General features: G+C 45.2%; 2 protein-coding genes across 13 annotated transcripts in view; one reads left to right on the top strand and one right to left on the bottom strand.

Annotated features, from left to right (window-relative positions):
- Positions 1-5,199, bottom strand: part of SETD2 (SET domain containing 2, histone lysine methyltransferase) — a 282,749-nt gene extending 277,550 nt beyond the window's left edge. For 2 of the 4 annotated variants that reach the window (XM_033931876.1, XM_033931877.1), the window contains exon 1: positions 5,007-5,043. In XM_033931876.1, coding sequence (XP_033787767.1) covers positions 5,007-5,028 — 22 coding nt within the window. In that variant the 5' untranslated portion in view covers positions 5,029-5,043. Of the gene's footprint in view, positions 1-5,006 lie in introns of all 4 variants that reach the window. The other 2 variants (XM_033931879.1, XM_033931878.1) reach the window with 2 other exon arrangements.
- A 272-nt stretch (positions 5,200-5,471) lies between these two features.
- Positions 5,472-27,978, top strand: part of LOC117354404 (tubulin delta chain-like) — a 112,764-nt gene continuing 90,257 nt past the window's right edge. For 8 of the 9 annotated variants that reach the window (XR_004538201.1, XR_004538202.1, XM_033931881.1 and 5 more), the window contains exons 1-2: positions 5,472-6,193; positions 27,627-27,709. Coding sequence is in view for 7 of the 9 variants with exons in the window: in XM_033931881.1 (XP_033787772.1) it covers positions 5,951-6,193; positions 27,627-27,709 (326 nt within the window). In the remaining 2 variants the exon portion in view is untranslated. Of the gene's footprint in view, positions 6,194-27,601; positions 27,710-27,978 lie in introns of all 9 variants that reach the window. The other variant, XM_033931882.1, reaches the window with a different exon arrangement.

Raw genomic sequence — 27,978 nt, 5'->3', positions numbered from 1 at the left:
GACAACATACCTGCCAAGGAGAAGGGACAGTCCAAATACTAAGTTTCCTCTCACCTACCCATCTCTGACGTGAGAAAACAGCCTAAGTAAAACAGACCTTAAGAAGCGAGAACACCTCCCTCCCACCAACCCCTTTCAAATTTAATAGAGTTGAAGGTAAGGTTGTCAATTTTCAGCTTTTGGCTGTCAAGGCCTACAACTAATGTATATCAATTAGGTACTTTTCCAGTTAGTCCAACAATTATTTCTAACAGCAAATGGAGTTTCAAAGAAAAATCTCAGGAAAGCATAGTATCCCAAGCATCTTTCATTTTAAATAAACATTTTACTTTCTAACCAAATATATAAAGGGAAATATTTCCAAAGAATCATAAATGTATTAGGTTAATTCAATTTTTTAAAAAGTGTTTAGACCAGGGGTGTCCAACCCACAGCCCACATGCAGCCCCATGAGGTATTTCGTGCGGCCACGCTCAAGGGCGATGCAGTGTTTTCCTCTGCCGTCCCCCCCGGGTGTTTACATTCTTGCAGCTTCCTCCTCCATCCTGCTGTAGTATTCGCTCAAAGCAGTGGGCAGCGGCTCCTACGGCGGCTAACCCCGACGTGTTCCCTCTGAGGTCGTGACGTCATAGAGAAGACTTCCAGATCAGCCACGGGAGGCACGTAGGAGCCGTTGCCCGCGGCTTTGAGCGAACACTGCAGCAAGACGGAGGAGGGAGCTGGCAAGAAGGTAAACACCCGCAGCACAGAAGGGAGGGAAAAGGACATGTTGGGACTTGAGAGGGAGGGAGCACAAACAGGACAAATGATGGAAGGAAGGAGGGGCATGAACTTAGGACACAGAATAAGAACATAAGAATCGCCACTGCTGGGTCAGACCAGTGGTCCATAATGCCCAGCTGTCCGCTCACGCGGTGGGCCTCCGGTCAAAGACCAGCGCCTTAACTGCGCACTTTCTTGTTCAGCAGGAACTTGTCTAACTTTGTCTTGAATCCCTGGAGGGTGTTTTCCCCTATAACAGCCTCCGGAAGAGCATTCCAGTTTTCCACCACTCTCTGGGTGAAGAACTTCCTTACGTTTGTACGGAATCTATCCCCTTTTAACTTTAGAGAGTGCCCTCTCGTTCTCCCTACCTTGGAGAGGGTGAACAACCTGTGCTTATCTACTAAGTCTATCCCCTTCAGCACCTTGAATGTTTTGATCATGTCCCCTCTCAATCTCCTCTGTTCGAGGGAGAAGAGTTTCTCTAATCTTTCGCTGTACAGCAGCTCCTCCAACTCCTTAACCAGAGGAAGAGAGCATGAACCATAAGATGGAAGAATGGAGGAAGTGAGGGAAAGAGATGCTGAGGTGAGGGAGAGAACAAAAAGGAAAACTGGGTATCAGAGAGGGAAAGAGATGGTGCACATGGAGAGATGGAGAGAGAGAGAATTATTGGACATGGTGGCGGGAAAGGAGTGAGGTAGAGATGCATGGGCGCGGAGAGAAGGGGGACTGGGCCGAGGAAGCTTCCAGAACTTTTTTGTTTTTTTAAGTACAGAGGGGGGAGGGTATTAAAAGAAGTGCTAGATTGGGTGTGGGGGGAAAAATTTATGGGGCCAGAAACAGAAGACAAAGAGAGATGGTGGGCAATGGTCTGAAGGGAGAGAAGTTGGACCTGGGGTGGTGTGGAGGAAGAGGGAAAGAGATACTTGAAGGGAGAACTGTTGGGAAGAGAAAGGGAGAAATGGTGGACCTGGGGAAGGGAGGCAGGCAGGGGGAGAGATAGGATGGGGGACAGTTGGGAAGAGAAAGGGAGAGAAGTTGGATCTGGGGATGGAAGGGAGGTAGAGAGAAATGTTAGGCCTGTGGTGGAAGGCAGAGAGATGCAGTATCTCTCTTTTTCCCCCCTCCATTTCATTGTTCAGCATCAAGGGGGGAGGGAAGAAGAAAAACAGAAAAGAGAGGGAGCAAAATGTTGGACCATGGGGATAGAGGAGCAGAGATGGACTCATAGGAGGGCAGGAGGAAAGAGAGCTGGGATAAGAAGATGCTAGGAGATGGAAAGAAAAGGACAGGGAGTTATAGCCTGACCAGTGGAGAGAGGGAGGGGGTTTCTAAAAGTGGTGAGCCATGTAGATGAGGTCAAAAGGGAGATGACAAGATGAGTGAGAGAGCAGTGAGTTCAGTGGTAGAAATGTGGTAATGGGGAGTAGATAGAAGGGAATAGAAGGCTGGGAAAGGAGTGAGATGGGAAATGGGAGAGTTAGGAACTGAGAGAAGATGGAGAATTAAGAGGTAGCTGAACATTTAAAAAGAAGAAGGGTGAGAAAGAAGGCAAGATTTGAGTGGACAGAGGCAAAAAAGAAAAGTTAAGAAAGCTGAAAGGGAAAAATCAATACGGTGGAGACAGTCATAAGAAGGAAGTGGAACGAGAGAAGAGGAGAAAAAAAATGGACAGCAGACACTGGAATTAGTTGAAGACAGATAAAAAGCAGAAAGAGAAACTGGGATGATGGGGAAAAAAAACACATCCAGACAACAAGGTAGAAAAAATTGTTTTATTTTGAATTTATTAACTGAAATATGTTAGCTTTGGGATATGTGCATCACAATTATTTTTGTATTCAGTGGCATAGTCATATACAGCTGATTTGGGGGAGGGACTGGAGCCCAAAATTAGTGGATTGGTACCAAAGTTTCTCCCTGCCTCAGCGCAATTTAGAAATACTTGAGCTAGTGGGGATTTCCAAGCCCTGCCAACTGAAAACATCTTCCTCCAGTCTGGCAACTCAAAATCTCCAAGCTTTGCCGCCAATGGCAATATCCTCAAGCTGCCACAGTTTTCATGCATGCATGAAAGCCGAGGGGGGGGGAGGGAGGCATCAGCTCTGCAATATTGCTGCCAGATGCAGAACTTGGGAAGTTGGAGGGGGAGAAGGTCGCCATCAGTTGGTGAGACTTGGGGATCCCCACTAGCTACAGCAGGGGAGATGTTCATTTTCAGGGAGCCTAAGCTCAAAGTGGGAGGCCCAAAAAAGCGATCCTCCAGGTGCGCTGCTGACAGATGATTCAGCATCCCCGCTCTGATGAGGCTCACCCCTGAAGAGGCTCACTGTAGCTATAATAGAAGTGAATGAGAGAACCAGGAGCGCGCATCCCTGCTCATCAGAGTGGGGATGCAGAAGCCTGTTGGACACCCCTGGTTTAGATTATTTCTATGTATTCAAGTGCACCAACATGGCAACCACATTTTTTAAAATCAATATCTTGCCCTTACAACTGGTGGAATCATATGACAGGCAACTAGAAATAATACCAAGGCAGGTGTTAGAGCAGTACTTCAAGCCATCCACTTGTCTGACACATCTTCCTTCCATCAACATTCACCCATCTGATGCAAATTTGGGAGGAAGATGGCACATGGGCCTGGCACCCCATAAGTGGAGTCCCTTCAACAAGGTCAAAGTAGAAAAAAATCAATGGTTTTCGATTTCTTGTTCAAGAGGTTCTGAAGCCTGGAAAGCTGAAGTAGTATTTCCACTGGTGATCGGTTTGTGCAGTCTTCTAGGAGAATGAGACCAGGTGGTATGGAAAGCTGAAGTGTGACATTCCTTTAAGCTTTCTTACGTGGAGTCCAAGAAAACGTTATCACATAGCCCAAAAAGAATCCACCCCGGCTGTTACAGATCAGACCAACAAACAAAATAAAGCAATAACTGCAGTCATGTAGGCAGTGCTCGCCCCCGGCTCCGAGGGCGTGCTTTGCGTGGACTCTTTACACGACATGGCCTCGTCTCAACCCCCCTCCGGCAGCCTTGGCAGCAAAAGACCTGCACCCAGGCCAAATGAGAGGAATTGAGAAAAAGAAGGTTCAAGGTTCTTCCCCCACCCCCAGGCTCCTAATCTGTGCTGGGCCTCAACCACCCCCTCTCTGTCGCCCGCTCTCCGTTACTATGTTGCGCCACCTCAAGCATCGCGCACCCAAGCCCGGGAATCGAGGCCTGCTCTGGAGGCTTAGTCCCCCCACCCCCACCCCTAATACAAACATTTAAATAAATAAAATAACCCACCCACACCCGACACCTACACAAGCCACACACATCTGCGGACAAATTTACTCCTAGGCCCGACCCGTAGCCACAACAAACAAGCCAAGCGCTCGTATAGGAGCTCCATTTCTCACCATCCCTGACAGAAAAAACAGGAAACTTTTCTTTCCCACTATGGTCTTGAGGCCATTAAAATTTAACAGCAGAGAAATTCCCCACGGATATAAAGACATTTTCGTTTTGGGGAGGGGTAATTTTTGGCACGCGAAGTCAAGCTTACTGTCGTTACTTTGATCTTGCCACTAAAATGCACGATCAGTAGCAAAATTAATGATCCCTAATGAACAGTACCACAAGAATTCCCCTAAAGCCTTACTTGGGGCTCACTACAAAGCCTTACGGTTTACCTTTCTGCCTAATCGTGTAGCAGGGTAAGGTTTAGGGAGAGTAAGATTGGGGTTTGCAGTGAGCCTAAATGGGCCTCGTGTTTCTAAAGTGTGCAAGAATCAAATGCTCAAGGGTGAAATGTGCTAAAAAAAATAAAAACAAACCGTCAAATGAGTGGACGAGGGGGCCTCACGTTCCCAAGGTATGCAGAAAAAAAAAAATGCAAAATGTTTATGCAGTTGCCTCTCCATATACCATCTAAACACTCCCCACAGCTCCACACCTTTTCTCTTTATGTGGATGTTGTTTAATAAAGCTCTCTTAATCCTGCCATAAAGACAAACCTGGGCTCTTACTGGGTTTTTCCATCCCTAAATAAAAGCAAGAATAGAAAGGCAAAACAAACAAACAACAAAAAAAAAAAAATACCCTGAGAAAATGTTCAGCAAAATACTCGTACGCAACTGAATCATTTGCTTCACTGTGTTTCAGGGGACTTTTGTTCAGACTAGTGAAAATGCGTTTTTTGGGTTTTTTTTTTTTTTTGTTCAATAAAGACTAAAATAAATGGTTAAATAAAATACTTACTCAGTTGGGTGCTCTGGGTCATAGAAATCCCCCATGTTCATGGGCTGTTGTGGTGGGAAGAAGAGGAGGCTCTGTCCTGAGGCCCAAACACATCCAGCATGGAGGAAAGGAAAGAAGAAGAAGAAAAAAAAAAAAAAAGAGGTAGAAACCAGCAGACAAAAAAAATAGTAATAATAAAAAAAAAGCAACTCCTCAGTAAACACACAGAAGAAGAGAAGGGGGCGGGAGCAAAGATAACCGAGGAAGAAAGGGGGAAGTGACAAAAAAAAAAAAAAAAAAAAGAGAGAGCCTTGCCAAAGACCTCTCTGCCCCCCCCCCCCTGACAATTAACACAAATTTCACAGTGAAGGAGAGAAATAATAACGATCAGGACGTGGCCGAGCCGTCTCCTGGCTTCACATGTTTTAAGACGAAATCGCGGTAAATCCCAGTGTGGAGGAAATAAAAGAAAGAAAAAAAAAAAAAAGCCCAAGGACAGAAATCCGGAATAAATAACAAAAACAACAACGACCAGTATGGGCCGGGAGGATCTTCTTCTTTTTCCTCACGTAAAAGGCTTCTCTTTTCGCCGCCGCCGCCGCCTCCCCCCCCCCCTCCTCAGATCGCCGTTCGTTCAGGCCCCGGTGCTGCCGCTGCAGTTACGCCAAGGCGGGTTCAAATTCGCCTCGATTTGGGGGGGGGGGGGGTCGGTTGTTCTCTCGCTTTTGCGGGCCCAGCCTGGCAAGAGTGAACGTCCTGGGGCGACTGTTACCGCTGCTGCTGCTCCTCCTCCTCCTCCTCCTGGTGTCGGTCTGCACAGGCCGGATTCGAGCTCCCTTCTCTTTTATTTTTTGTGCGCGCTTGTTTTCTTTGCAAAATAAAAAAATCCGACTCAAATTTTTTTTTTTTTTTTTGTCCTGATCAAAACCGCTTCCTGGTTTGTTTCGCCATTATTCGCGGTGGTGATGTTTTCCGAGGCTCACGGGGGCCTGGAGCTCGGACACGCCAGCTCCTCTCCTTTTTTTTTTTTTTTTGCAGCAGATTTCCCTGCACCTCTTCTCTCGTTCCGCCTCCCTCCCAACTCCCAACACCAACGGAAATTGCAATTAATCTACTTCCTACTTGGAAACCAAGTCGCAGGGGCAGAAAAGCAAGTGTGCCTGGGCTGTCAGAGTTCTCTCACCAACCTCCCAGCAGTTCATTACAAGGTATATTCCACGAATAAATACAAACTTTGGCCTTTTTATTCTTTGGGGGGGGGTTTATTCTGGGGCTCATCGTGGTAGTTGGTCTTTTCTTGGAAGTTGTGTTATTGTAAGCTGAGTTAATGAGACACCCTCAATGAAGGTATAAAGGCGAGTCTTTTTGTTGTAAAATACTGTAAATATTTTTTTTGTTTGTTCTGTTGAATGGGAATGATGGGTAGAGACTTTAAATAATCAGAAATTAATAGTTGTGATGTAGAAAGAAATCTGACACCGATCAAACGACTGAATCTCTTGGCACTGGCAGTTAAAATCCATTTGTTTCATACAACTGACACATTTTCAGGTAAGTGAAAACGTGAACCCTTATTTTGCAACTAAATATTGCACAATCCAGAGTTAATTCAATTGTGCTTTATAGTTTCATACTTCATCAATACTTGTAGTCCTTTTGAGCCACCTTTCAGGTATTGCTTAATTGGCGAGAAGAAGCATTTTAGGATTCTTTTAGATTTTTCTTTGGTCTCCTGGCACAATTGAAAAAATAAAAAGTACAGTGAATCTTTTCCTTTAAAAGAAATGAAGACAGGCCAGAAATTAAACTGAACAAACTACATAGATAGACATTATAATGTATGTGAACAAAAAAACTGTGGATGTGGATGATCTGAAAGATGATTTATTATTCGCTCTTCACAATAAAACCATAAAAATACAAATGTAAATCCAAGTTTATAGTCCACATGCAATTGTCCTACCAGACCCTACACAGCCTTCCTCAGGGGTCTGGTTGATATAGGGATCACAGGTAAAAATGTAGACTAAAAAAAAATGTACCATATTTTTCGGACCATAAGACACACTTTTTCCACCCCCAAAAAGGGGGTGCGTCTTATAGACAGAATATACCACGCCTTCCCCCCCCCCCTCCCCGGGACCTTTTTTAAGTGGCGGTGGTCCAGCGTAGTCTCCTTCTGGACAGCTGCCTCTATGAAGAGCGACGCACAATGCAGGAGCGCAACCTTTGCACTTCCTGCCTGGTCCCGCGCTGCTCAAGGCTAAGGAGAAGGAATTCTTGAACAATGGAATCCTTGGAGAAACACCACCAATCTTGGTTCAGAAGTTCCAACGGTAAGTTCACTGCACATGGCTAAGGAGAAGGAGCTCTTGAATCTGGGCTCAATGATGGTTCATTCCCAGTAGATCCTGATTATTTTCAATCTAGAGCAGATCATAGCAGGAAAATAACAACCATATTTGAACTTTTGGTTCCTCCTTGGATTACAAAAGTATCAGTAGACTCAGTTGAAGATTTAGCAGCTGAGTGAGCCAGTTGATTTGGCTGCTTGCCTCTCTATTTATCTATCTCAGTGCAAACAAGCAGGTGAAGGATCTACTACAACTATCCATGGCAGCTATCTATCTTGGATCACCCTGGAGTAATTGCAGAGAAAATTTTATTATCCCAGGACAAGCAGGCATGATATTCTCACATGTGGGTGACATCATCTACGGAGCCCCGATGCGGACAGCTTTTCAAGCAAACTTGATTGAAGATTTAAGTTTGCTCTGCTGCACCACGCATGCGTGCCTTCCTGCTCCACTAGAGGGCGCATCCCCTCCTCGTGGTCTCCAGTTCGATTTTTTCCGCGGAGCCAAGAAGTCCTGTATTTCTTGGGCTCTGCCCCATGTGCCTTCTTTCACCGCGATTTCTTATTTTAATTTAATCGGAAGTCGCTGTGCGCCTTTTTATTGTTTTATTTTTGTTCCTGCCATCGAATTGCGAGTCACGGTTCGTTTTTGACCGCCGGGGGCCCCCGGGTTGTCGCGGCCGCGTGGCCTCCCTGGCCGCTGCCTATTTTTCATCTTATGTTCCGGCCCCTGCCCGGGTTTAACAAGTGCACCCGGTCTGCTTTCGCTTACCGACCCGCATCGTTGGTGCATCAGGTGTTTGGGTGCTGATCATCCCACCGAGTCCTGCCCCCGGTGCGCCACTTTCCAAAAACCGGGCGCTCCGTCGGCGTAGGGCCAGGATGGAGGACCTTTTTGCGGTCAACCAGCCCTCGGCCTCGAAGTCAGCCCCGGCTTCGGCCCCGGCCTTGAACTTGGCCCCGGCTCCCCCGGCCCCACCTCGGGACTCGACCCCGAAGACCTCGGGTTCCCTGAAGTCCTCGGCTCCAGGTAAGTCCCCTATTCCTTCCTCAGGTTCCGCACCAGCGAAGAAGCCAGCCTCGGGGACATCGACCGGGCATGGTGGAACCACCTTGCCTTCGGTTCCGACCAAGTCCTCTAACTCTTCGGGCCGTGCCTCCACCACACGGGAATACTCTGACAAGAGGTCGCCCCCGGTGGAGTGCACTCCGGCCTCGGACATGCCCTCGATGCTGTCCGTGCCGGTTTTCCAAGACATGCTCCGGGCGATGATATAATCGGAGCTGTCCACGGCCCTCGCTCACCTTACTCCGGCCCTGACCTCGACCTCGCGTGCGCCGGACCAGCCTGAGCCTCGCGTCGAAGTACCTCAGGGCAAGTTGCGCTGATCCCGGCGCCTATCGTCCTCCTCAGATACCTCACCGAGTTCATGGAGGCGTTCTTCCCCCGCGGGGCGAAACGCTGCTCGAAGCATGCCGAGACCTCGGGTCGACGGAGTTCAAAGAAACCCCGGAGCTCGCCTTCGCGACGGGGTCGCTCCCCGACATCTCGCTCCGGGGAACAGCTCAAGATGGCGGAGTTGTCGCTCACCAACCCTCGCATCTTGCTCACTCCCCCACGGTCCGGGGACCCGGGCCGAGGCTCCAGGCTTTCACCGAGGGAGTTCGGGGAGAGGTCGGTCGGTGCCTCTTACCCCGGCGGCGTCCCCGAGGGGCTTCTCGAGGCGACGTAGATCCTCGACCTCGGAGCGCTTTCACAGCGTTTCACCGGTCTCAGATAGAGGGTCTGAATGTGAGCCTCGCTACTCGAGGGAAGCTTCTCCGTCCTTCTCAGCAAGACGGAGGTCTCGTTCCCCGTCCCCGCATGGGGCTACGGGAACTTCCCGCCCTTCTTTTACGAGGTTCGTCCAGGACATGGGACGCGCCCTTGACTTGGACCTCCAATCGGACTCGAGGTTTTCCAAGGAGTACCTGGCGGAGCTGGATATGCCCTTTCCGCCCCGGGAGGCCCTCCGGCTCCCGTTGAACCCTGTGCTCCGGCAGACCTTCATTAGGAACCTCGAGACTCCCTATATGGTGACGGCCGTCCCCTCCTAAATGGAATCAAAGTACCGTACGGTACCCTGTCCGGGGTTTGAGCAGCTACAGCTCTCCCACCAATCGCTGTCGGTGGAATCTTCATTGAAGAAGGCTCACCCCTCCCGGGTCTCCGCTGCGGTCCCTCTGGGGCGCGAGGGCTGGACCCTGGACAAATTCGTCCGCCGTCTGTACCAGAACTCGACGATGGCCTCCAGAGTGCTGAACTACACGTTCACCTTTTCATCCTATCTTACACATCTGCTTGGGCTACTTAACGCCTTCGCGACAGACCTGCCGGCCTCTTGAAGAGGGGCGTTTGGCCTCCTACTAGAGGTTTTCTCTAGCCTTCGTCTCCACCTGTTTCATGCGGCTTACGACGGCTTTGAACTTTCCTCGAGGGTCGCTGCCTTTGCTGTGGCCATGCGCCGGCTGGCGTGGCTGCGCCTGGTCAACATGGACCCCAACCTACAGGACCGGTTGGCTAATCTTCCTTGTGTCGGTAAGGAACTCTTTGACGACACTATTGAAGCGGCTACAAAACGCTTGTCGGAACATGAGCGGTCGTTTGCCTCCCTCGTGCGTCCCAAGCCTAAACCGGCCACTTCTCGTCCCCTACGGGGTACGCCTCGCCGTTACCCGCAAAAGTCCACCCTGGCCTTTTCGAGACCTCCACCAAGGCGTCAACAGGCTCATTCTAGGGCATTGTCGAAATCCCAACCGACTGCCCCAGCCAAGCCGGCTCCATCCTTTTGACGAGATGCGCGGATGGGGGCTTGCCCTCTCCGCGCCACCGCCAGGCCTCCTTCCCACGGACGCAGTTGCCCCTCCTCTCGGGGGCCCGAGACCTTCTTCGCCTGCGGGCGGTGGAAGTGGTCCCCCCCCCCCGCCAACGGGGACCAGGGTTTTACTCCCGTTACTTCCTAGTACCGAAGTAGACGGGAGACCTGCGTTCGATTCTGGACCTGAGATGCCTCAACAAGTTTCTGGTACGGGAAAAGTTTCGGATGCTTTCCCTCCCGATTCTTTACCATCTACTCGACGAGGGCGATTGGCTCTGCTCCCTCGATCTGAGGGAGGCCTACACACACGTTCCGGTGCATCACGCTTACCGCAGATTCCTGCGCTTTCAGGTGGGAGACCTACATCTACAATATCGGGGCCTCCCCTTTGGCCTGGCCTCGTCCCCTCGGGTCTTCACAAAGTGTCTTGTGGTGGTCGCAGCTGCCTTGCGTTCCCAGGGTCTTCAAGTATTCCCCTACCCAGACGATTGGCTGATCAAGGCCCCGTCCAGGGAGGGGGTTATCTCAGCGACCCAACAGACTATTATTTACCTTCAAGGCCTGGGATTCGAGGTAAACTTCCCGAAATCCCAGCTGTGCCCTTCTCAGTCCTTACAGTTCATCGGGGCCGTGCTAGACACGGTCCGTCTCCGTGCCTTCATTCCTCCTCCGCGTCTGGAGGCATTGGTAACTCTGAGCCGACAAGTCTCGATGCGGGACTCGGTCCCGGCACGACAAATGATGACACTTCTGGGCCATATGGCCTCCACCGTCCATGTCACTCCCTTCACCCGTCTCCATCTGCGGATCCTGCAATGGACTTTGGCCTCTCAATGGCGTCAGGATCGAGACTCGATCACCCGCCCCGTGACAGTGACTTCTTCCTTGCAAAGATCACTCCGCTGGTGGGCCGACTCTTCGAATCTTTCCAACGGTTTACTCTTCCTCGCCCCCCCCCCACACCACAAGGTCCTCACCACGGACTCGTCGGATTACGCTTGGGGGGCTCATCTGGATGGTCTACGCACTCAGGGGATGTGGTCAGCAGAAGATCGCCACTGCCACATCAACGTGCTGGAGCTCCGGGCCATCTATCTCGCCGCCGTGGCCTTTCAACATCTACTTCACGACCAGGTGGTTCTCATCCGTACGGACATCCAGGTGGCGATGTATTATGTCAACAAACAAGGTGGGACAGGGTCCTGGTCCCTCTGTCAGGAGGCTCTCCGTCTCTGGAAGTGGGCTGCGTCCCACAACATCTTCCTTCGAGCAGTCTACATACAAGGGGAGCGAAATTGTCTGGCGGACAGGCTCAGTTGCCTCCTCCAGCCGCACGAGTGGTCCCTGCATTCTCAGGTCTTGCGAAAAGTGTTCAACAGGTGGGGGACGCCTCAGATAGATCTGTTCGCCTCCCCCCTCATTCACAAACTGCCTCTCTTTTGCTCCCGGATATACTCCCCGGACCGTCTCGAGGCCGACGCCTCCCTCCTGGATTGGGAGGGAGGGTTCCTGTACACGTTCCGCCTTTCCTACTGATTCTGTGGACGCTGGTCCATCTCAAATCGGTACGGGCCACTCTGATCTTTATTGCTCCTCGGTGGTCCCGCCAGCCTTGGTTCTCCCTACTACTTTAACTCAGTGTTCGAGAACCTCTGCTTCTGCCTGTGTTTCCCTCTCTACTATCTCAGAGTAGGGGTTCACTGTTACATCCCAATCTTCAGTCTCTTCATCTGACTGCTTGGTTTCTTTCCCCCTGACCTCTCTCCCTATATCTCAGTCGGTCAGGGAGGTTTTGGAGGCCTCTCGGAAGGTCTCGACTAGAATCTGCCACTCCCAGAAGTGGACTAGATTCTTGTCCTGGTGTCCCTCTCACCGCCAGGACCCGGTGTCGGTACCTGTGTCTTTGGTTCTGGAGTACTTACTTCATTTATCTCACTCCGGCCTGAAGACCAATTCCATTCGAGTACATCTTAGTGCGATTGCTGCCTTTCATCAGCCCCTGGATGGGAAGGCCCTTTCACTCCATCCCTTGGTCTCTCGCTTCATGAAGGGCCTCCTGACTGTCCATCCTCCTCTCAAACCTCCCCCGGTGGTTTGGGATCTAAATGTGGTTCTGGCTCAACTCATGAAACCTCCGTTTGAGCCCCTTGACAAATGTCACCTTAAGTTTCTCACTTGGAAGGTAATTTTCCTGCTTGCACTCACTTCCGCTCGGCGGGTAAGTGAACTGCAAGCCCTGGTGGCGGATCCGCCTTTTACTGTGTTCCATCATGATAAGGTGGTTCTCCGCTCTCACCCTAAGTTTTTGCCTAAAGTGGTGTCTGATTTCCATCTCAATCAGTCCATTGTTTTACCGGTGTTTTTTCCAAAGCCCCACTCACCCCGGAGAGGTGGCGCTCCACACACTAGACTGTAAGAGAGCGTTGGCCTTTTACCTCCAACGCACTCAGTCTCATCGGACAGTTCCACAATTGTTTTTGTCCTTCGACCCCAATCGATTGGGGCGCCCAGTTTCCAAGCGCCCCTTGTCCAACTAGTTGGCCGCTTGTATTTCCTTTTGCTATGCTCCGGCTGGTCTCGCGCTGCATGGTCGGGTAACGGGACATAGGGTCCGAGCGATGGCAGCTTCGGTAGCTTTCCTCCGGTCCACACCTATTGAGGAAATCTGCAAGGCTGCCACGTGGTCTTCGGTTCATACTTTCACCTCCTACTACTGTCTGGATACACTGTCCAGGAGCGACGGCCGGTTTGGCCAGTCGGTTTTGCATAATCTGTTTGCTTAAATTGCCAACTTCCCTCCATCCCTTCACAGTTAGCTTGGAGGTCACCCACATGTGAGAATATCATGCCTGCTTGTCCTGGGATAAAGCACAGTTACTTACCGTAACAGGTGTTATCCAGGGACAGCAGGCATATATTCTCACAACCCGCCCACCTCCCCAAGGTTGGCTTCTTTGCTGGATATGTGAACTGGAGACCACGAGGAGGGGATGCGCCCTCTAGTGGAGCAGGAAGGCACGCATGCGTGGTGCAGCAGAGCAAACTTAAATCTTCAATCAAGTTTGCTTGATAAGCTGTCCGCATCGGGGCTCCGTAGATGACGTCACCCACATGTGAGAATATATGCCTGCTGTCCCTGGATAACACCTGTTACGGTAAGTAACTGTGCTATATGTGCTTGTAGGGTTGGATCTAAAGAAATTCAACACTCCTCACCACCAGAAGAGAATTGCATGTTTGTTTTCTTTTTTGTTTCTCGGTGGGAATAACAGCTAAATTCTGGTGAATCAGTTTCAGTTATAAATTATAGCCAGATCCCACCGAAATCAGCACTTTTTCTTCCTATTTCCCAAGAGTAAGGCCCTCAAATTTCCAAGTACCACCTTCTGGTGGGAATAAATGTAAGATCTGAGTGGATCCAGCTTTTCTGGTAAGAATAAGTAGTGTTTTCTTAGGATCCATTCCTGGTTAGATTTAGCGGTGCATCCGGGTAGATCCAGTCCTTGTGGTAGAAACTAGTGCTGGATCCAACTCTTCTGGTTAGAATTATTCCTGGATCTGATAGATCACACTGTTGTGGTGGGAACTAGTACTTGATCTGGGTGGATCCAGTGCTTCTGGTGGGAATAAGTCTGCATCTGGGCAGGCCCAGCCATTCTGGGGAGAAAGGTTGCTTGATTCAGCTGGATCCAGTCCTGGTGGGAACTAGTGCTGCCACAGTGCTGAGATCGCAGTTTGACCTAGACTCAAATGTTGAGGGAAAAATATGCATGCTCTCATCTTCAAGTACAAAGAACACATGGTCACTTCCTCTGATTTTTCTAAGGGTAGAATTCTGCTTAAAATATGTTAATGTAGTCTGTGTGTGCACTTTTGTGCATTCTGTCCTAAACATGATTCCAGTGAGGTTGAAAATGGGTGCATACTTCCTTAATTTTACCATGGCTAACCTTGGTTAAAAACAGATTTTCCAAGATTGTTTTACCTCTTTATTTTTTTCTTAGCAGCACTATGTGATTATTGATATATGGTCATCCTTGTCATCCTTGTCATCAACAGCAGATGAATCCAGAGATTAGTGAGATTATGTCCATCAACCATCAGGTGGAGATAGAGAGCACTGAGTTGTCCTCAGGTATATCTTGGATGCACAGCCTCCTGGCCAACCAGTATATTCTATCTTCAGCAGGCTGATGGATGGGTTCTTCACAGCTCCTGGATTCTGTGGTGGGTTTTGAGCCAAACTTGGCTGCAGCTACCAGCTTCAGTTTCCTGGATCAGAAAAGAAAAATATTCCCGTGGCTCAGGCCTCAGATGAGAAATATTCCCATGGTTCAGGCCTCAGTTGAGCTGTGAGATGTTGGCTGTATTGTGCCAACTTGGGGGGTCAATACCAGGACTCTCCCAAGTCCTTCCCCCCCCCCCCCCCCGAAATAACTTGGATACCTGAATCCCATAAGCTCACTTGTTCTGTGGGAGTGGAGCTACAGAGGTCGCTGTTCTCTTTGGAGAGGCACCGGTAGGAGGAGTTTTTTTTAAATTCCTGTCCCGCATAGGGAAGCTGAGGCTGTTTCGGCATTAGTCGCGAGCGGTCATGTTTAGCAGTTGATTTTTCACCCTCCCCATCTTTCGGGAGTGCAGTTGGTTACTCCGTTCCCTCCCTCCCTGTCTATGGGTAGGGGAGGGGGGGTGTTTGTGTTTTGGAGTGCTGCTGTTAGTGACATGGGAGGGCTTTTGCAATGCTGCTTCCCTCTCCCTGTGCCGGTTCAGGTTGACCATGATGGTATGGGTGAGTGTGATGTCATGGCGGCTGTACTTTGCTGGAGTCCACTGGTTGCAGCTAGGTCGGGCAGCAGCGGGCAATAGGAGACCCTGAGGGTGATCAGCTAAAGCCCTTCCCTCCGCCACAGCTTGGGGGAGAGGGGCTGTTGCTGCAGCTGCCGTCGCTGCCACCATCAGTCTTTCTCCTCTTGGAGGAGGGAAGCCGCCTTTGGCAGTGCTGGCTTTGCCGCCACTGACCAGCCGGCCCCAGTCGCCGCTGCACAGGCAGGGCGCCATTTCGCTTATGGCCTAGTGTGCCTTGTTTAGTCCCGGCCAGCTAACTGTTAGCTGTGGCTAGGCTAGTTGCGGGCTATTTTACAGCTCTTTCTCTCTTGCTTAGAGTTTATTCTTTCACTCCTTGGTTCATACATGTGGAGGAGTGAACTAGAGGTTGGATCAGCTACCTCAGTGCCTGAGGTTGCCACTGTATCTCCTTGGGACTCTGGGAAAGCCACTTGACACTTCATGGCCCGGGTACAGAATAGTGTCTGGCTACAAGGGGATGCCTTCCCTCTCCTCTGGCATTCTTCTTGACTTTGGTCAGCAGTTTGCCTCCTGTGGGTGCCTTATGGACTTTGTGCTTTGAGAGTGCTTCAGTTAGATGGGGAGTCACAATAGGATGCTGCTTTGCACTCATACTATTCTTGGAGGGGCACTGTAGCTGTGAATTCCACAGCATGGTGCTCTCAGGTGAGGATTGCTCCTGCTCACATGTGCAATGGGGGTTAGCCTCTGTATGATCGTGGGATACATACTCTCTGGAATTTTGTATCTCCTTGGACGTGTGCTGCAGGGCAGGATTTGGGGACGGGGGATTTCACGTTCGCTTGTTTATTTCCCTCCATACATTTAGATTGCTTTGGTACATCCCTCTAGTCTCTGGATTCATCTGCTGTTGATTACAAGGAAGGTAAAATTATGTCCCTTACCTGATAATTTTCTTTCCTTTAGTCACAGCAAATGAATCCAGAGCCCCACCCTGTTGCGGGGTTTGTCGTTCTCAGGCACGGTTTGGGCATGCCTTTCGGCTGAAATTGCATTCTCAAGTTTATAACATCAGTGGTTTGGGAATTGAATTGCATATGTTTCATATGTCTCATGCCTTTTATGTGCTTTATTTCAACTGCTTTGAGAAGACCTATACCAGGGGTAGGGAACTCTGGTCCTCGAGAGCCATATTCCAGTCAGGTTTTCAGGATTTCCCCAATGAATATGCATTGAAAGTAGTGCATGCAAATAGATCTCCTGAAATCCTGAAAACCCGACTGGAATACGGCTCTCGAGGACCGGAGTTCCCTACCCCTGACCTATACTGTGTATCCAAAATATACCTGAGGACAACTCAGTGCTCTCTATCTCCACCTGCTGGTTGATGGACTTAATTCCACTAGTCTCTGGATTCATCTGCTGTGACTAAAGGAAAGAAAATTATCAGGTAAGGACATAATTTTACCATCCTAGGAGCTCCTAGGGCAGGCAAGAGTCAACAGCAAATGCTGGCTGGACTGCTGTTTGGCTGCCAAGATCCCTTATGTCAACAGACCTTCTCATTATCTGCCAGATCCTGTCTTCTCTGACACAACATTCTTTTGTTCTGGGGTTGGAACCAGAGAGAGTGAGAGAGCATGTTGGCGTAAAGGCTTGTGACACTCAAACTGTAATCCAGCAGCAGGCAAAACAGAGAGATGTGTAATTAAGGGCATATGTGGGGGATCCAGGAAGATCCATTCTTTTACCTGGACCTGCTTTTTCAACCTCCTGGTGCATACCAGTCCTGGCTCAGTCCTTCAACCAGTAAGTGTGATTGTGTGCCCCTGGTCCCTACTTCACGGGGCTAACGATAGGTAATTCCCTAGCCACTTACTACATACATCAAGCAGGGTATATGTAGTAAGCGTGCAAAGTACATAAAAAGTATGAATTCTTATACATACTTAAAGAATGAAAAGAACAGTTTTATGATAACTCTTTTTTGTTAGGTCATCTCAGTCTTTTTTTTAAGTCATGTTGCAGTTCTCATGATAATTTGTGGTGTATTTGTGCATTTTGCACGTCACTATGTCTGCAGAAAGTGATGATAAGAATGAAAAATAAATTGTAACAAAATCAAAAGCTGCCTTTTGGAATGAGACCAAGAAGAAGACATATATCTAAGACATGGGTAATTTATACTTTGGACAGTCTTGATTCACAGCTACTTTGATATGTTATGCATTTTATGTTCAAATCTAGTTTATTGAGAATTATCAGCAACTTCACAGTAACAAACACAGCAAGTACACATCATCAACATATAGTAGCTGTCTCCCCTATATACCAACAAAACTATACTTAAACACCCCACCACTATCCTCCTCTCCCCTACCCCCCCACCACAAACCAACCCTCCCTATATCCCGCCCCACCCCATCACTGCACTTTTTCCACCCCCACACATCAGAAAAAACATCAATGAGTACTGTCAAAATTTGTTCAATAACATACTGTGCTGCATAGCAGATAATGCATGCAAATGTGGATTCCAGGTATGGTAGAAGTATAATTTCCATTTCCTAGTCCCCCTTGCATCAAGGACTTCCCAGTTGACCAACTGATGGAGCATTTTATGCCAGTGCCAGTAGGCAGGGAGCAGATTGGCGAAATACATTTGCGGGCCATCAAACACATTTTACGACATATCGGACGAGGTCCCCTATTCATCCGTCCAAATGCAGTGGGTGTTTCCAATATTAACTGTGCCTGTAATGGGCCTGCCTAAAAGGACTGTCAAAAGGGTAACCACCCTCTGCCAAAACTGTTGAATTTTAAGGCAATACCAAAATGCATTCCCAAAGGAGTGCTCCTGCTGTCCACATTTAAGACATAGCGGGGAGGGAGCACTCCCATTATAGTACAATTGCTGCCGTGTGAGATAGGCCCGCAATAGAACCCTATAATAACACTCCGGAGCCAAGCACTCTGCATCAATTGGGGCAGGATCCTGATATTGGCAATAATATCCCAGGTATTCAAATCCATATTCAGATCTCTTTCCCAAGCCCTGTGACAACCAAGAAGATCCTTACTCGGGAGCAAGAGGTGAATCGCCTTGTATAACCCGGACACCGTTAACGGTTCAGCTAATTCTATATCAAAAATTTCTCACAATTTAGCCTCATCTGCGTTTCTAAGTGTGCTCTGACGAGGGATGCCATGTAATGACTAATCTGGCCATAAACGAAGTGATTACTCCAAGTGTCCCTCTCAGGGAGCTGAAGAATGTCGAACACCTGCAATACCCCTTCATCGTCTTGAAGATGCTCCAGATATACTATACCCCCCCTCTCCCTCCCACTCCCAGTCTCAAAAAGATTTGTTCTCTCTCCCTAGGTCAAATCCCATGTTCGGGCAGTAAATCCATCAACTTCTGGGTCCCCCCTTCAACCTAATAAGCTACCCAAAGTGGCCTGAAACGAGTAGAGGAGGCTAGCCCTAAACTCCACTGGGAGTTGCTTCCGTGGCTTATGTAATAAAGCAAGGGGATGATAGGGAGCAAAAAAAAAACAACTGGGTCATTCCATGTCAAGTGATCAGATTCTTGGAAAGTGCCCTGCATGACCATCACGGATTTTGATGAAACTTCATATGCAGAGTCCACCATGTCTCAAACGAACTTCGGTAAAGTTTTAGTTTCGCCTGTGGAATATTTGTGGGGATATAGCCATTTGTTTGACCCCATACCACAATGAAATACAGTACGACAATGACATTCTGACAACTTTGAGACACAATATCTCCCGAGCTGTGTTTCCAAAAAAACTGAAACTTAGCTACCCTGCACAACTTTTTGAGCTCTGTTCATTGCTACCAATAACAATTTTTGCCGAGCACTGATTGAATGCCTGAATTACAGTAAACTTGGCCGAAAAAATTAGTGCTCCAAAAAAAGTCAAAGTTTGACATTACTTAGCTCCCACAATAATTGAGTAATAAATGCGAAATTTGGCGCATAATGTCTCAGTACAACGTTGTTTTCAAAAGTACAATTTCAACCTCAAAGCTCTTTCCATTAGTTTACAAATTAAGTATAAAGTTGCTAATTTGTGTAAAAAGGCCAAAAATAGGGTATTTTCAGCCTGCTTTTACAGAAAAATACCTTTTAGAAACTCTTTCAAATCAGTCTCATTAGAAAGAGCATATTTTAAACCCCCTAGAAAAGTGGACTTCATTTTTCAACCCAGGTTAACAATGGCTGAAAAAGGGGGACAAAGTTGGGAGACGTTGCCACGGCAACAACCTCTATTTCAACATAGTTCTGTCATTTTTAAAGTTACAGTTTTGTATTGACGTAGTATTACTACTACTCTATTGCGTTGGTCCATGGTGACATTGTCACTACCAGTTCAAGAGTTTGAACTGGCAACCCCATCGCCATAGGGGTCACGCCCGATAGCTGTGCAATACCAGCCACGGGTGGGCCACTTCGTCCAGGTTCCCAAGCCTCGCATTTGGTTTCTTTGTCAAGGTTCCAAAGCCTTTTGTTGGTATCTTTCTGGTTCCAAAGCCAATGATTAGGGTGTCTTATCCTAGGTTCCCAAGCCTAAATTGGGTATCTTATATGGTTAAACCAAAATGCAAGTACTTGAGGAAGTATCAATTCAATTCTAGAGATACAAAATTACTTCCTGTTAGATTTTGAAACAAGCATAGCCGTGCCTCAGAGACCGAGTCATCCAGCACAATATTAATTATTGCCAATCTTCGGTCAAAATCTCATTCATTGGCATCAGGCATATGCTTGCTGCATCTAATTATTTTGAATATTTTTTAATCTTTTTATATTTTTGTCTTTTTGTGTTTTCGTTTTTTAAAAATTGTTTTAAGGGAAATAAATAACCAAACTTTAATAAGATAGTGCAATTATTTAAGAAGCACTTATCTGAGTCAGTTGTCAGCACTGTTTGTATCCCAACGGGGCCACCGTTTCACCCGATGTGGCTTCGTCAGGGGAAATGGTTGACAGTGCCTGAAACACAAAAGTTACATTAATTATATTACATGATAGCTTAAAATAACCTTAAATTCAATGCAATGCTGTATTATTTGATCAAAATTTAACCTAGCAACTTACGGAACAGGAATCGACCTAGCTCCTCTGCAAAACTTTCTCTTTGAAAATGGCGGCGAACTTTAAGAACGCCCAGCTTTTAAATGTCCGGTATAAACCTGCTGGTACTTACGTTCATCACGTAAAAAACGTGATGAACCGACGTCATTAGACGAATGCATGTGACCAATGGACATACAAAAAAAATTTTTTATCTTCAGCCTAAAGAATGGCTAACATACTAAAACATCAAAAGAAAAAGTAACAAAACAAACAGCAAAAAACGCAGTGTTGATAATAAACGATGTTAATAATAACTTGACCAGTCGATCTTGTCGTTCAACCCTTTTGGATAAAGGGTTTGTAGCGTGAAAATCCAGAACGCCTCACGTCGCTTTAAAATTAAAGTTCTATCACCTCCTCGTTGAATGATGATTTCTATGTCCAAATAGTGAATATGCATGGTGGAAAATGCGAAGGTAAACTGTATATGGGTGTTACACATATTGAGCCAAGAAACAAAGGCCTGTAGTTGTTTCTCAGACCCCTTCCAAAGCATGAAGACGTCATCAATGTATCGCCACCAAGAGACTATAAGGTGTTCAAATGGAGAATGGTCAACCCATGATGTTTCGAATGCAATCATAAAGAGATTGGCCACCGAGGGGGCAAAAGTGGCCCCCATAGCTACCCCTTGTGTTTGTTTGTAAAGTTTGCCATTAAAATTAAAGAAATTTTCACACATAGCTAATGTTACTAAGGCAATAATGAATTCTGTGGGTACAGATTGTGGTTTTGGTTGATTTTCTAGCGTATTTTTGATGACATCTAACGCATCGTTTTGCGGAATTGAAGTGTATAATGAGGCTACATCAAGTGTAACCATTGTAAAGGATCCTTCATTAACATCCACTGAATTCAATTTATTGAGAAAATCCTTAGAATCTCTGACATATGATTTGCATTTGGGAACCTCATTTTTTATGAATTCGTCCACGAATCTGGATAATGGTTCAAGTACCGACCCTTGAGTTGAAGTAATGGGTCTAAACGGTGGATTAGCTGAATCTTTGTGTATCTTTGGGAGAAAATAAATGTTTGAAATGAATGGGTGATTAACATTCAAAAAGCGGTAATCCCTGTTGGTAATGAATCCTGCTTTTAGAGCGGTGTCAGTAATTTTACGAACTTTGTTTTGTAACTTTTTCGTGGGATCTAATTTAATAAGCATATAAGCTACTGGATCTTGAAGATGTTCTAGAGCTTTCATTCTGTAGGTTAATGTATCCTGGATCACAATAGCTTCGCCTTTGTCGGCTGATTTAATGATGATATTGGTGTTGTGTTGAAGATTGGTTAAAGCGGTATGTTCTTGAGATGTCAAATTTGATTTGAATTTAGTTTTAGTGGAATGATTGAAGATTTTTTGACAATCTTTATAAACTAAGTCTTTAAAGACTTTAATTTTGACATCCATGGGACCAGAAGGTTTCCACGTTGAGTTAGGTGCTATTGTAGTTCTGTCTGCAAAATCTTTTTTGGTGGCAAAGAAAAGTTTTATTTCCAAAAGTCTAGTAAATCTTTCAAAATCAATATTGAACTGAAACTCGTTGCTGGGTACCGTAGGGACAAACGATAGTCCATGGTTGAGTAATTCCATATCTGCAGGGTTCAGTTCATAATGTGAGAGATTAACTGTTGCTATTGATTCTTGAGTTGAGACCTTGTCCAAGGTCTGTTTCTGTTGGAATTTCTGCCCCGTCTGTTTTTCCGTGATTGGAAGCCCCCTCTTGCCCCTAAAAAAGGTTTCCCTGATGTAGAGCTTCCAGAAGAACTGAGGCTGATTGAAGACGTGCTAGAATCAACTGTGTTGGTTAAGGCAACAGTATTTTGATTATCATTAATCTGCATCCAGTGATACACCCTGTTGTTCTGGTAATCTTTCTCATCTCTGTAGAACTTTTTCAATTTAAACTTCTTAGTATTTTCTTTGAACTTTAGTAAATTCTCATTGGTAGTGGTTAACTGATCCTGGAATGATTCTGGAGATTGTGTTGATTTTAAAGTTGTCAAAGTTTTCTCTAAATCTTGTTTAAGTTCCTCGACTTGTTTTCTACTTTTTTCTATAATTAATAACATTAAGTCGAAGGAACATTTATTTAGAATCATATTCCATTTGGTCAGAAACTCTTTGTCTTCCTTAAAGTTCTGGGGTTCTTTGTTAATTCTTAAACCCCGTGGAATTCTTTCACTTTTGCAATATTCTACAAGGATTCCGCTATTTAGCTCAATCTTCATAATTTTTTTGTTTTGATTGAAAAAAAAGATTCCAATCTGTGGTTAAATTGTCAGTGCCAGTAGGATTAATTTCATATTGAGAAGGTGCACTTAGGATGGATTCAGCTTGTTCTATGTTGAACCCAAAGGTTGTGTTCCAATTGCTTAAAGACATCGTATAGCAATACTTGGTAAAACCAAAATGCAAGTACTTGAGGAAGTATCAATTCAATTCTAGAGATACAAAATTACTTCCTGTTAGATTTTGTAACAAGCATAGCCGTGCCTCAGAGACCGAGTCATCCAGCACAATATTAATTATTGCCAATCTTCGGTCAAAATCTCATTCATTGGCATCAGTCATATGCTTGCTGCATCTAATTATTTTGAATATTTTTTAATCTTTTTATATTTTTGTCTTTTTGTGTTTTCGTTTTTTAAAAATTGTTTTAAGGGAAATAAATAACCAAACTTTAATAAGATAGTGCAATTATTTAAGAAGCACTTATCTGAGTCAGTTGTCAGCACTGTTTGTATCCCAACTGTTTGTATAAAAACGTGATGAACCGACGTCATTAGACGAATGCATGTGACCAATGGACATACAAAAAAAAATTTTTTACGTGATGAACGTAAGTACCAGCAGGTTTATACCGGACATTTAAAAGCTGGGCGTTCTTAAAGTTCGCCGCCATTTTCAAAGAGAAAGTTTTGCAGAGGAGCTAGGTCGATTCCTGTTCCGTAAGTTGCTAGGTTAAATTTTGATCAAATAATACAGCATTGCATTGAATTTAAGGTTATTTTAAGCTATCATGTAATATAATTAATGTAACTTTTGTGTTTCAGGCACTGTCAACCTTTCCCCTGACGAAGCCACATCGGGTGAAACGGTGGCCCCGTTGGGATACAAACAGTGCTGACAACTGACTCAGATAAGTGCTTCTTAAATAATTGCACTATCTTATTAAAGTTTGGTTATTTATTTCCCTTAAAACAATTTTTAAAAAACGAAAACACAAAAAGACAAAAATATAAAAAGATTAAAAAATATTCAAAATAATTAGATGCAGCAAGCATATGCCTGATGCCAATGAATGAGATTTTGACCGAAGATTGGCAATAATTAATATTGTGCTGGATGACTCGGTCTCTGAGGCACGGCTATGCTTGTTACAAAATCTAACAGGAAGTAATTTTGTATCTCTAGTATCTTATATGGTTCCCAAGCCGAAGTGAAGTCCACTTTGATTTTAACTGCCAGCAATCTTTATAACATTCTGTTAAATTTTTGAGCCACTTTCTTCAATGCAGTTTCTGGAAATTGATATTGGCGGCCGGATGATGTAACTGAAGGGGCACAAAGCATGCAGATGAGGTGTTGCTCTGGAACCCAACAAACGTCTTGCCTTTCTGGCCAATAAAACGAATGAGCTGGACCGTGAGGATGCATAAATTTTATCAATGCATCATTTTGTTCAATTGAGACTTCAACAATGTTGCCTATCCACCATTGATTATCATAAGTACAGGCAACGTAGCAACCAGGAAAGATTTCGGACACTTTCAAATTTGGAATGGCAGTATCAGAAATTTTGGCAACAAAATTTATTGTGTCATTTGAAACTTTGCTGAAACAAACCGAGTTTGAGTCGACTGGTACAAATTGGTGGTGCTCTCTGGTACCGGCTACTGTGCTGCTTTCCTGCCATCTTTCATCTTGAAACTTTTTGCTTTCTTCAATTTCTTCTTTTGGAACATAAATGTATTTAACTCCGTGTATATTTTGGTCACAAAAGTTAAATAGATCCTTTGGCGTCAATATTTGATCCGTTGATGGTCTTTGGAGGCTAGCCCGGGCAGCCAGTCGTTTAGTTGTTCCACCAACTCCATCGCAGGGTGATTTTCCGTGGCTAGTTCCAAAAAAATTCCATTCAGCCTCAATGTTGAAATCATTTCTGTGATTGCACAAATTCACAAAGTTCTTGTAGTTTTTATATTGTGCAGCTGAGCCGTCACTGAAGTAGTATATTTTGGTAATGTTTGTTTGAGTTACCAAAAATTCGATCAACTTTTCAATAAACACGTGTACAGATATCGTATCATGTTGCATATGATCAGAAATAATGCAACAGTTTACAACTTGCAATGTGCCCACTTCATTGAGGTAATATGCAACAAAAGGATGTACCGTAGCTTGTGAATTTTCCCAGTGAAAGCCTTGGGCGGCATCCTGTACAACAAATGAGTAATTTTCAGCGAAATCCATCAAAACGATCATTTCCGTTTCTTTTAAGCCTGTCTTCAACATCTTCAAATATTCACTTTGATGTTTTGAAATGAAATGGTGGCTTGTCAACTTCCAAATCTTGTTTGCAAGTCTTTCAATAAAGTTGTCCATGGTTAGTACGCTTGTTTCTAATGTTTCACGGTCAGCGTGAACCCATTACTTAAATTCTATTGATTCTTCTGGATCTAAATCCTTGAATATTTCTTCCAGGTATGCTGTTAGTGCTTCTTCACCAGGGCAGTTTTGACATTGTTGTAGCATACAGTCCTTGACATTTAGGTCGCACACAGTTTTTTCCATAAGAACTTTGTAGTTCTCTTTGACATTGGCGCCTTGTAGCATGAGCTTTACATTTTGATGTATCGTGCAGATACACACGGAGTGTGCACCTGATGCACCAACGGTTACACACCACTTTGGCCTGAGCTCACATAATTTGGAAAAACCAATTTCAGTTCCGTATTTGTTACAGTACGCCATGTACAGCTCTTTTAAATTACACAACAGCAGCCGCTTTTGCTTTTGTACTTTTAAACCATTGAGGCGGACTGAAACGCAATCTTTTTTGCCAGGACATATTCTGCTAAATTCATCGTCTTCGTAAAAATCTTGAACTCTATTTGCAATTTCTTTTGGAAGGGACTTGCCAATTTTTGCATCAGGTATAGAACAAATGCCTTTCTCTTTCTTTACTTTTTGGGCTGTTCTGACCATGCGCTCTGAAACGCCAAACTTCATTGCTGTTTCCTTTATTGACCAACTTTTTGGGGCCATCGTCAATAATTGAACTTTCATTGACCTGTTGGATATTGCAATTTTCGTTTTCATTTCTTCAATGAGGTCAGTGTAATCTTCACATAACTTGCATTCTACAGACTGACGAGACGGCCCAACTTCTTCAGCTGAAACTCCAGCAGCAGATGTAATCTTCTTGGCTATCACATTCTGCACACGTTCAATTTTTCGTATCACATAGCCGGCTTTATCTCTACTAGCTAACCTTCGAATTTTCAATGGAGAGGTTCCTAAAGCAGTCAAGCTTTGATCAACTGCATCAGAGATGCTGATAACAAAATCGTCTGAAGATGAAGATGCTGCAGTAGCTTCACTCATTGAAACGTATTGGGCTTTGCACCTACTGCAAAGTTTCTGACCTGGCTTGATATTTATTTTTGCCACTTTTCTAAAATCATTAGACATGGCAAGATTGACTTTTAACAATCCACTTTGAACAATGTGATTTTTCTTTTCAAATGGATTACAGCACGATGTTTGCTTTAATTCGTATTTGTCGAGATACTTTGCTTTGTGGTGGAGGCAGATTTGGTCTTTATCCATCAGTTCAACTTCAGAGCGCCGAGTGATAAGCAATTTTTCATCGGTTGACAAATTATGTAAAAAAATGAGCCCACATTTTTTAGAATAAAATGTGCCGTCATGACACTTTGACAACAATTTTTGCCCAATGGCACAGTCTGGCAGAAAAGGATTATTATTAGTCGATTCGTTGGCATCCATTTTAAACTGAATTAATAATAATGTGGATCTGAAAAAGAAAACAAGTTGTAATTTGTGATCTGCATGCAACAAAATTATCACCTCAATTTCTAGTTAGGAATAATAATTAATTAAGAACACTACAATTGTACCCAAAGCTTGAGTAAAAATAAACAGGGAAAACCAGTGTGAAAAGTGACATAATTGTAAGTTGAAACGTAGGCCGTTGCCATGGTGACATCTCCCAACTTTGTCCCCCTTTTTCGGGCATTGTTAACCTGCGTTGAAAAATGAAGCCCACTTTTCTAGGGGGTTTGAAATATGCTCTTTCTAATGAGACTGATTTGAAAGAGTTTCTGAAAGGTATTTTTCTGTAAAAGCAGGCTGAAAATACCCTATTTTTGGCCTTTTTACACAAATTAGCAACTTTACACTTAATTTGTAAACTAATGGAAAGAGCTTGGAGGTTGAAATTGTACTTTTGAAAACAACGTTGTACTGAGACATGCGCCAAATTTCGCATTTATTACTCAATTATTGTGGGAGCTAAGTAATGTCAAACTTTGACTTTTTTTGGAGCACTAATTTTTTCGGCCAAGTTTACTGTAATTCAGCCATTCACTCAGTGCTCAACAAAAATTATTATTGGTAGCACTGAATAGAGCTCCAAAAGTTGTGCAGGGTAGCTAAGTTTCAGTTTTTTTTGGAAACATAGCTCGTGAGATATTGTGTCTCAAAGTTGTCAGAATGTCACTGTCGTACTGTATGTCATTGCAGTATGGGGTCAAAGAAATGGCTATATCTCCACGAATATTCCACAGGCGAAACTAAAACTTTACCAAAGTTCGTTTGATACATGTGGGACTTTGAGCATAAAGTTTTATCAAAATCCGTGATGGTCATGCAGGGAGCCCTTGATCACTTGACATGGAATAACCCAACTGCTCCATCTCAGTGAGCATATAGTGTTGCGTATATGTAACCCAGTCACCCAAGAGACGCAAGAGATAAGCATACTAGGCAGCCTGAGCCCTCCCTGGGTCCAGCCCCCCACCATCACCTGAAACTGTAGCTTAGGTTTCTTGGAGGCCCAGCAAAAAATAGAGAACAAACGGTGCGGTTTATGCACATCCTTACACAGCAAGCGCAAGGGTAACGTTTGAAACAAGTAGAGCCATTTCAGTAAAATGATCATCTTTATAAGACCTATACGCACCATCAGTGAAATCGGCAAATCCCTCCACTTGTCCAATAATACTTGGGTCTTATTCATCAAGCAAGTTACGTTCAGGGAATGCAAGTCGGCGGTATGCATGCCCAAAAGTATGTCCAAATACACAAACGAACCCTCTGCCCCCTCAAAGGAAACATGTTATGCATTTTAATGTGGATTGTTGTTTGTTTGTTTTTTTGCTGTTGTTTTTCCCATCTCAGGGCAATGTCTGCTGTTTGGCTGCAGGTGGGCCAGTGTGGGAACCAAATAGGTTTGGAGTGGTGGCAGATCCTTACCTGCGAGAGCTCTACTTTCCAAGAGTCTGACAGGTAAATCTGAAGAGAGGTGGATGAACCCCTGGGTTGTTAGTATAATAGCTGCTAAAGAACGAGTATGGAAAGGAAAGTTGGACAAAATTGTATGCTTGATACCAGAATTGTGTTATGATATGTCCACAAATATGCACTTTCAATTGCCATGACTGAAACAATTTAATATGAATGTCTATATATGTTATATGGAGTTTTTTTTCAGACTTATGCTGGTGTGAGCTTTATGTGATTTATTTATAAATCGAGGAGCCACACATATTGAGGTC

Source organism: Geotrypetes seraphini, chromosome 2 (genome assembly GCF_902459505.1).
Source record: "Geotrypetes seraphini chromosome 2, aGeoSer1.1, whole genome shotgun sequence".
Lineage (NCBI taxonomy): Eukaryota > Metazoa > Chordata > Amphibia > Gymnophiona > Dermophiidae > Geotrypetes > Geotrypetes seraphini.
The sequence above is the reverse complement of the archived record's forward strand: the minus strand, read 5'-3'. Positions and strand labels throughout refer to the sequence as shown.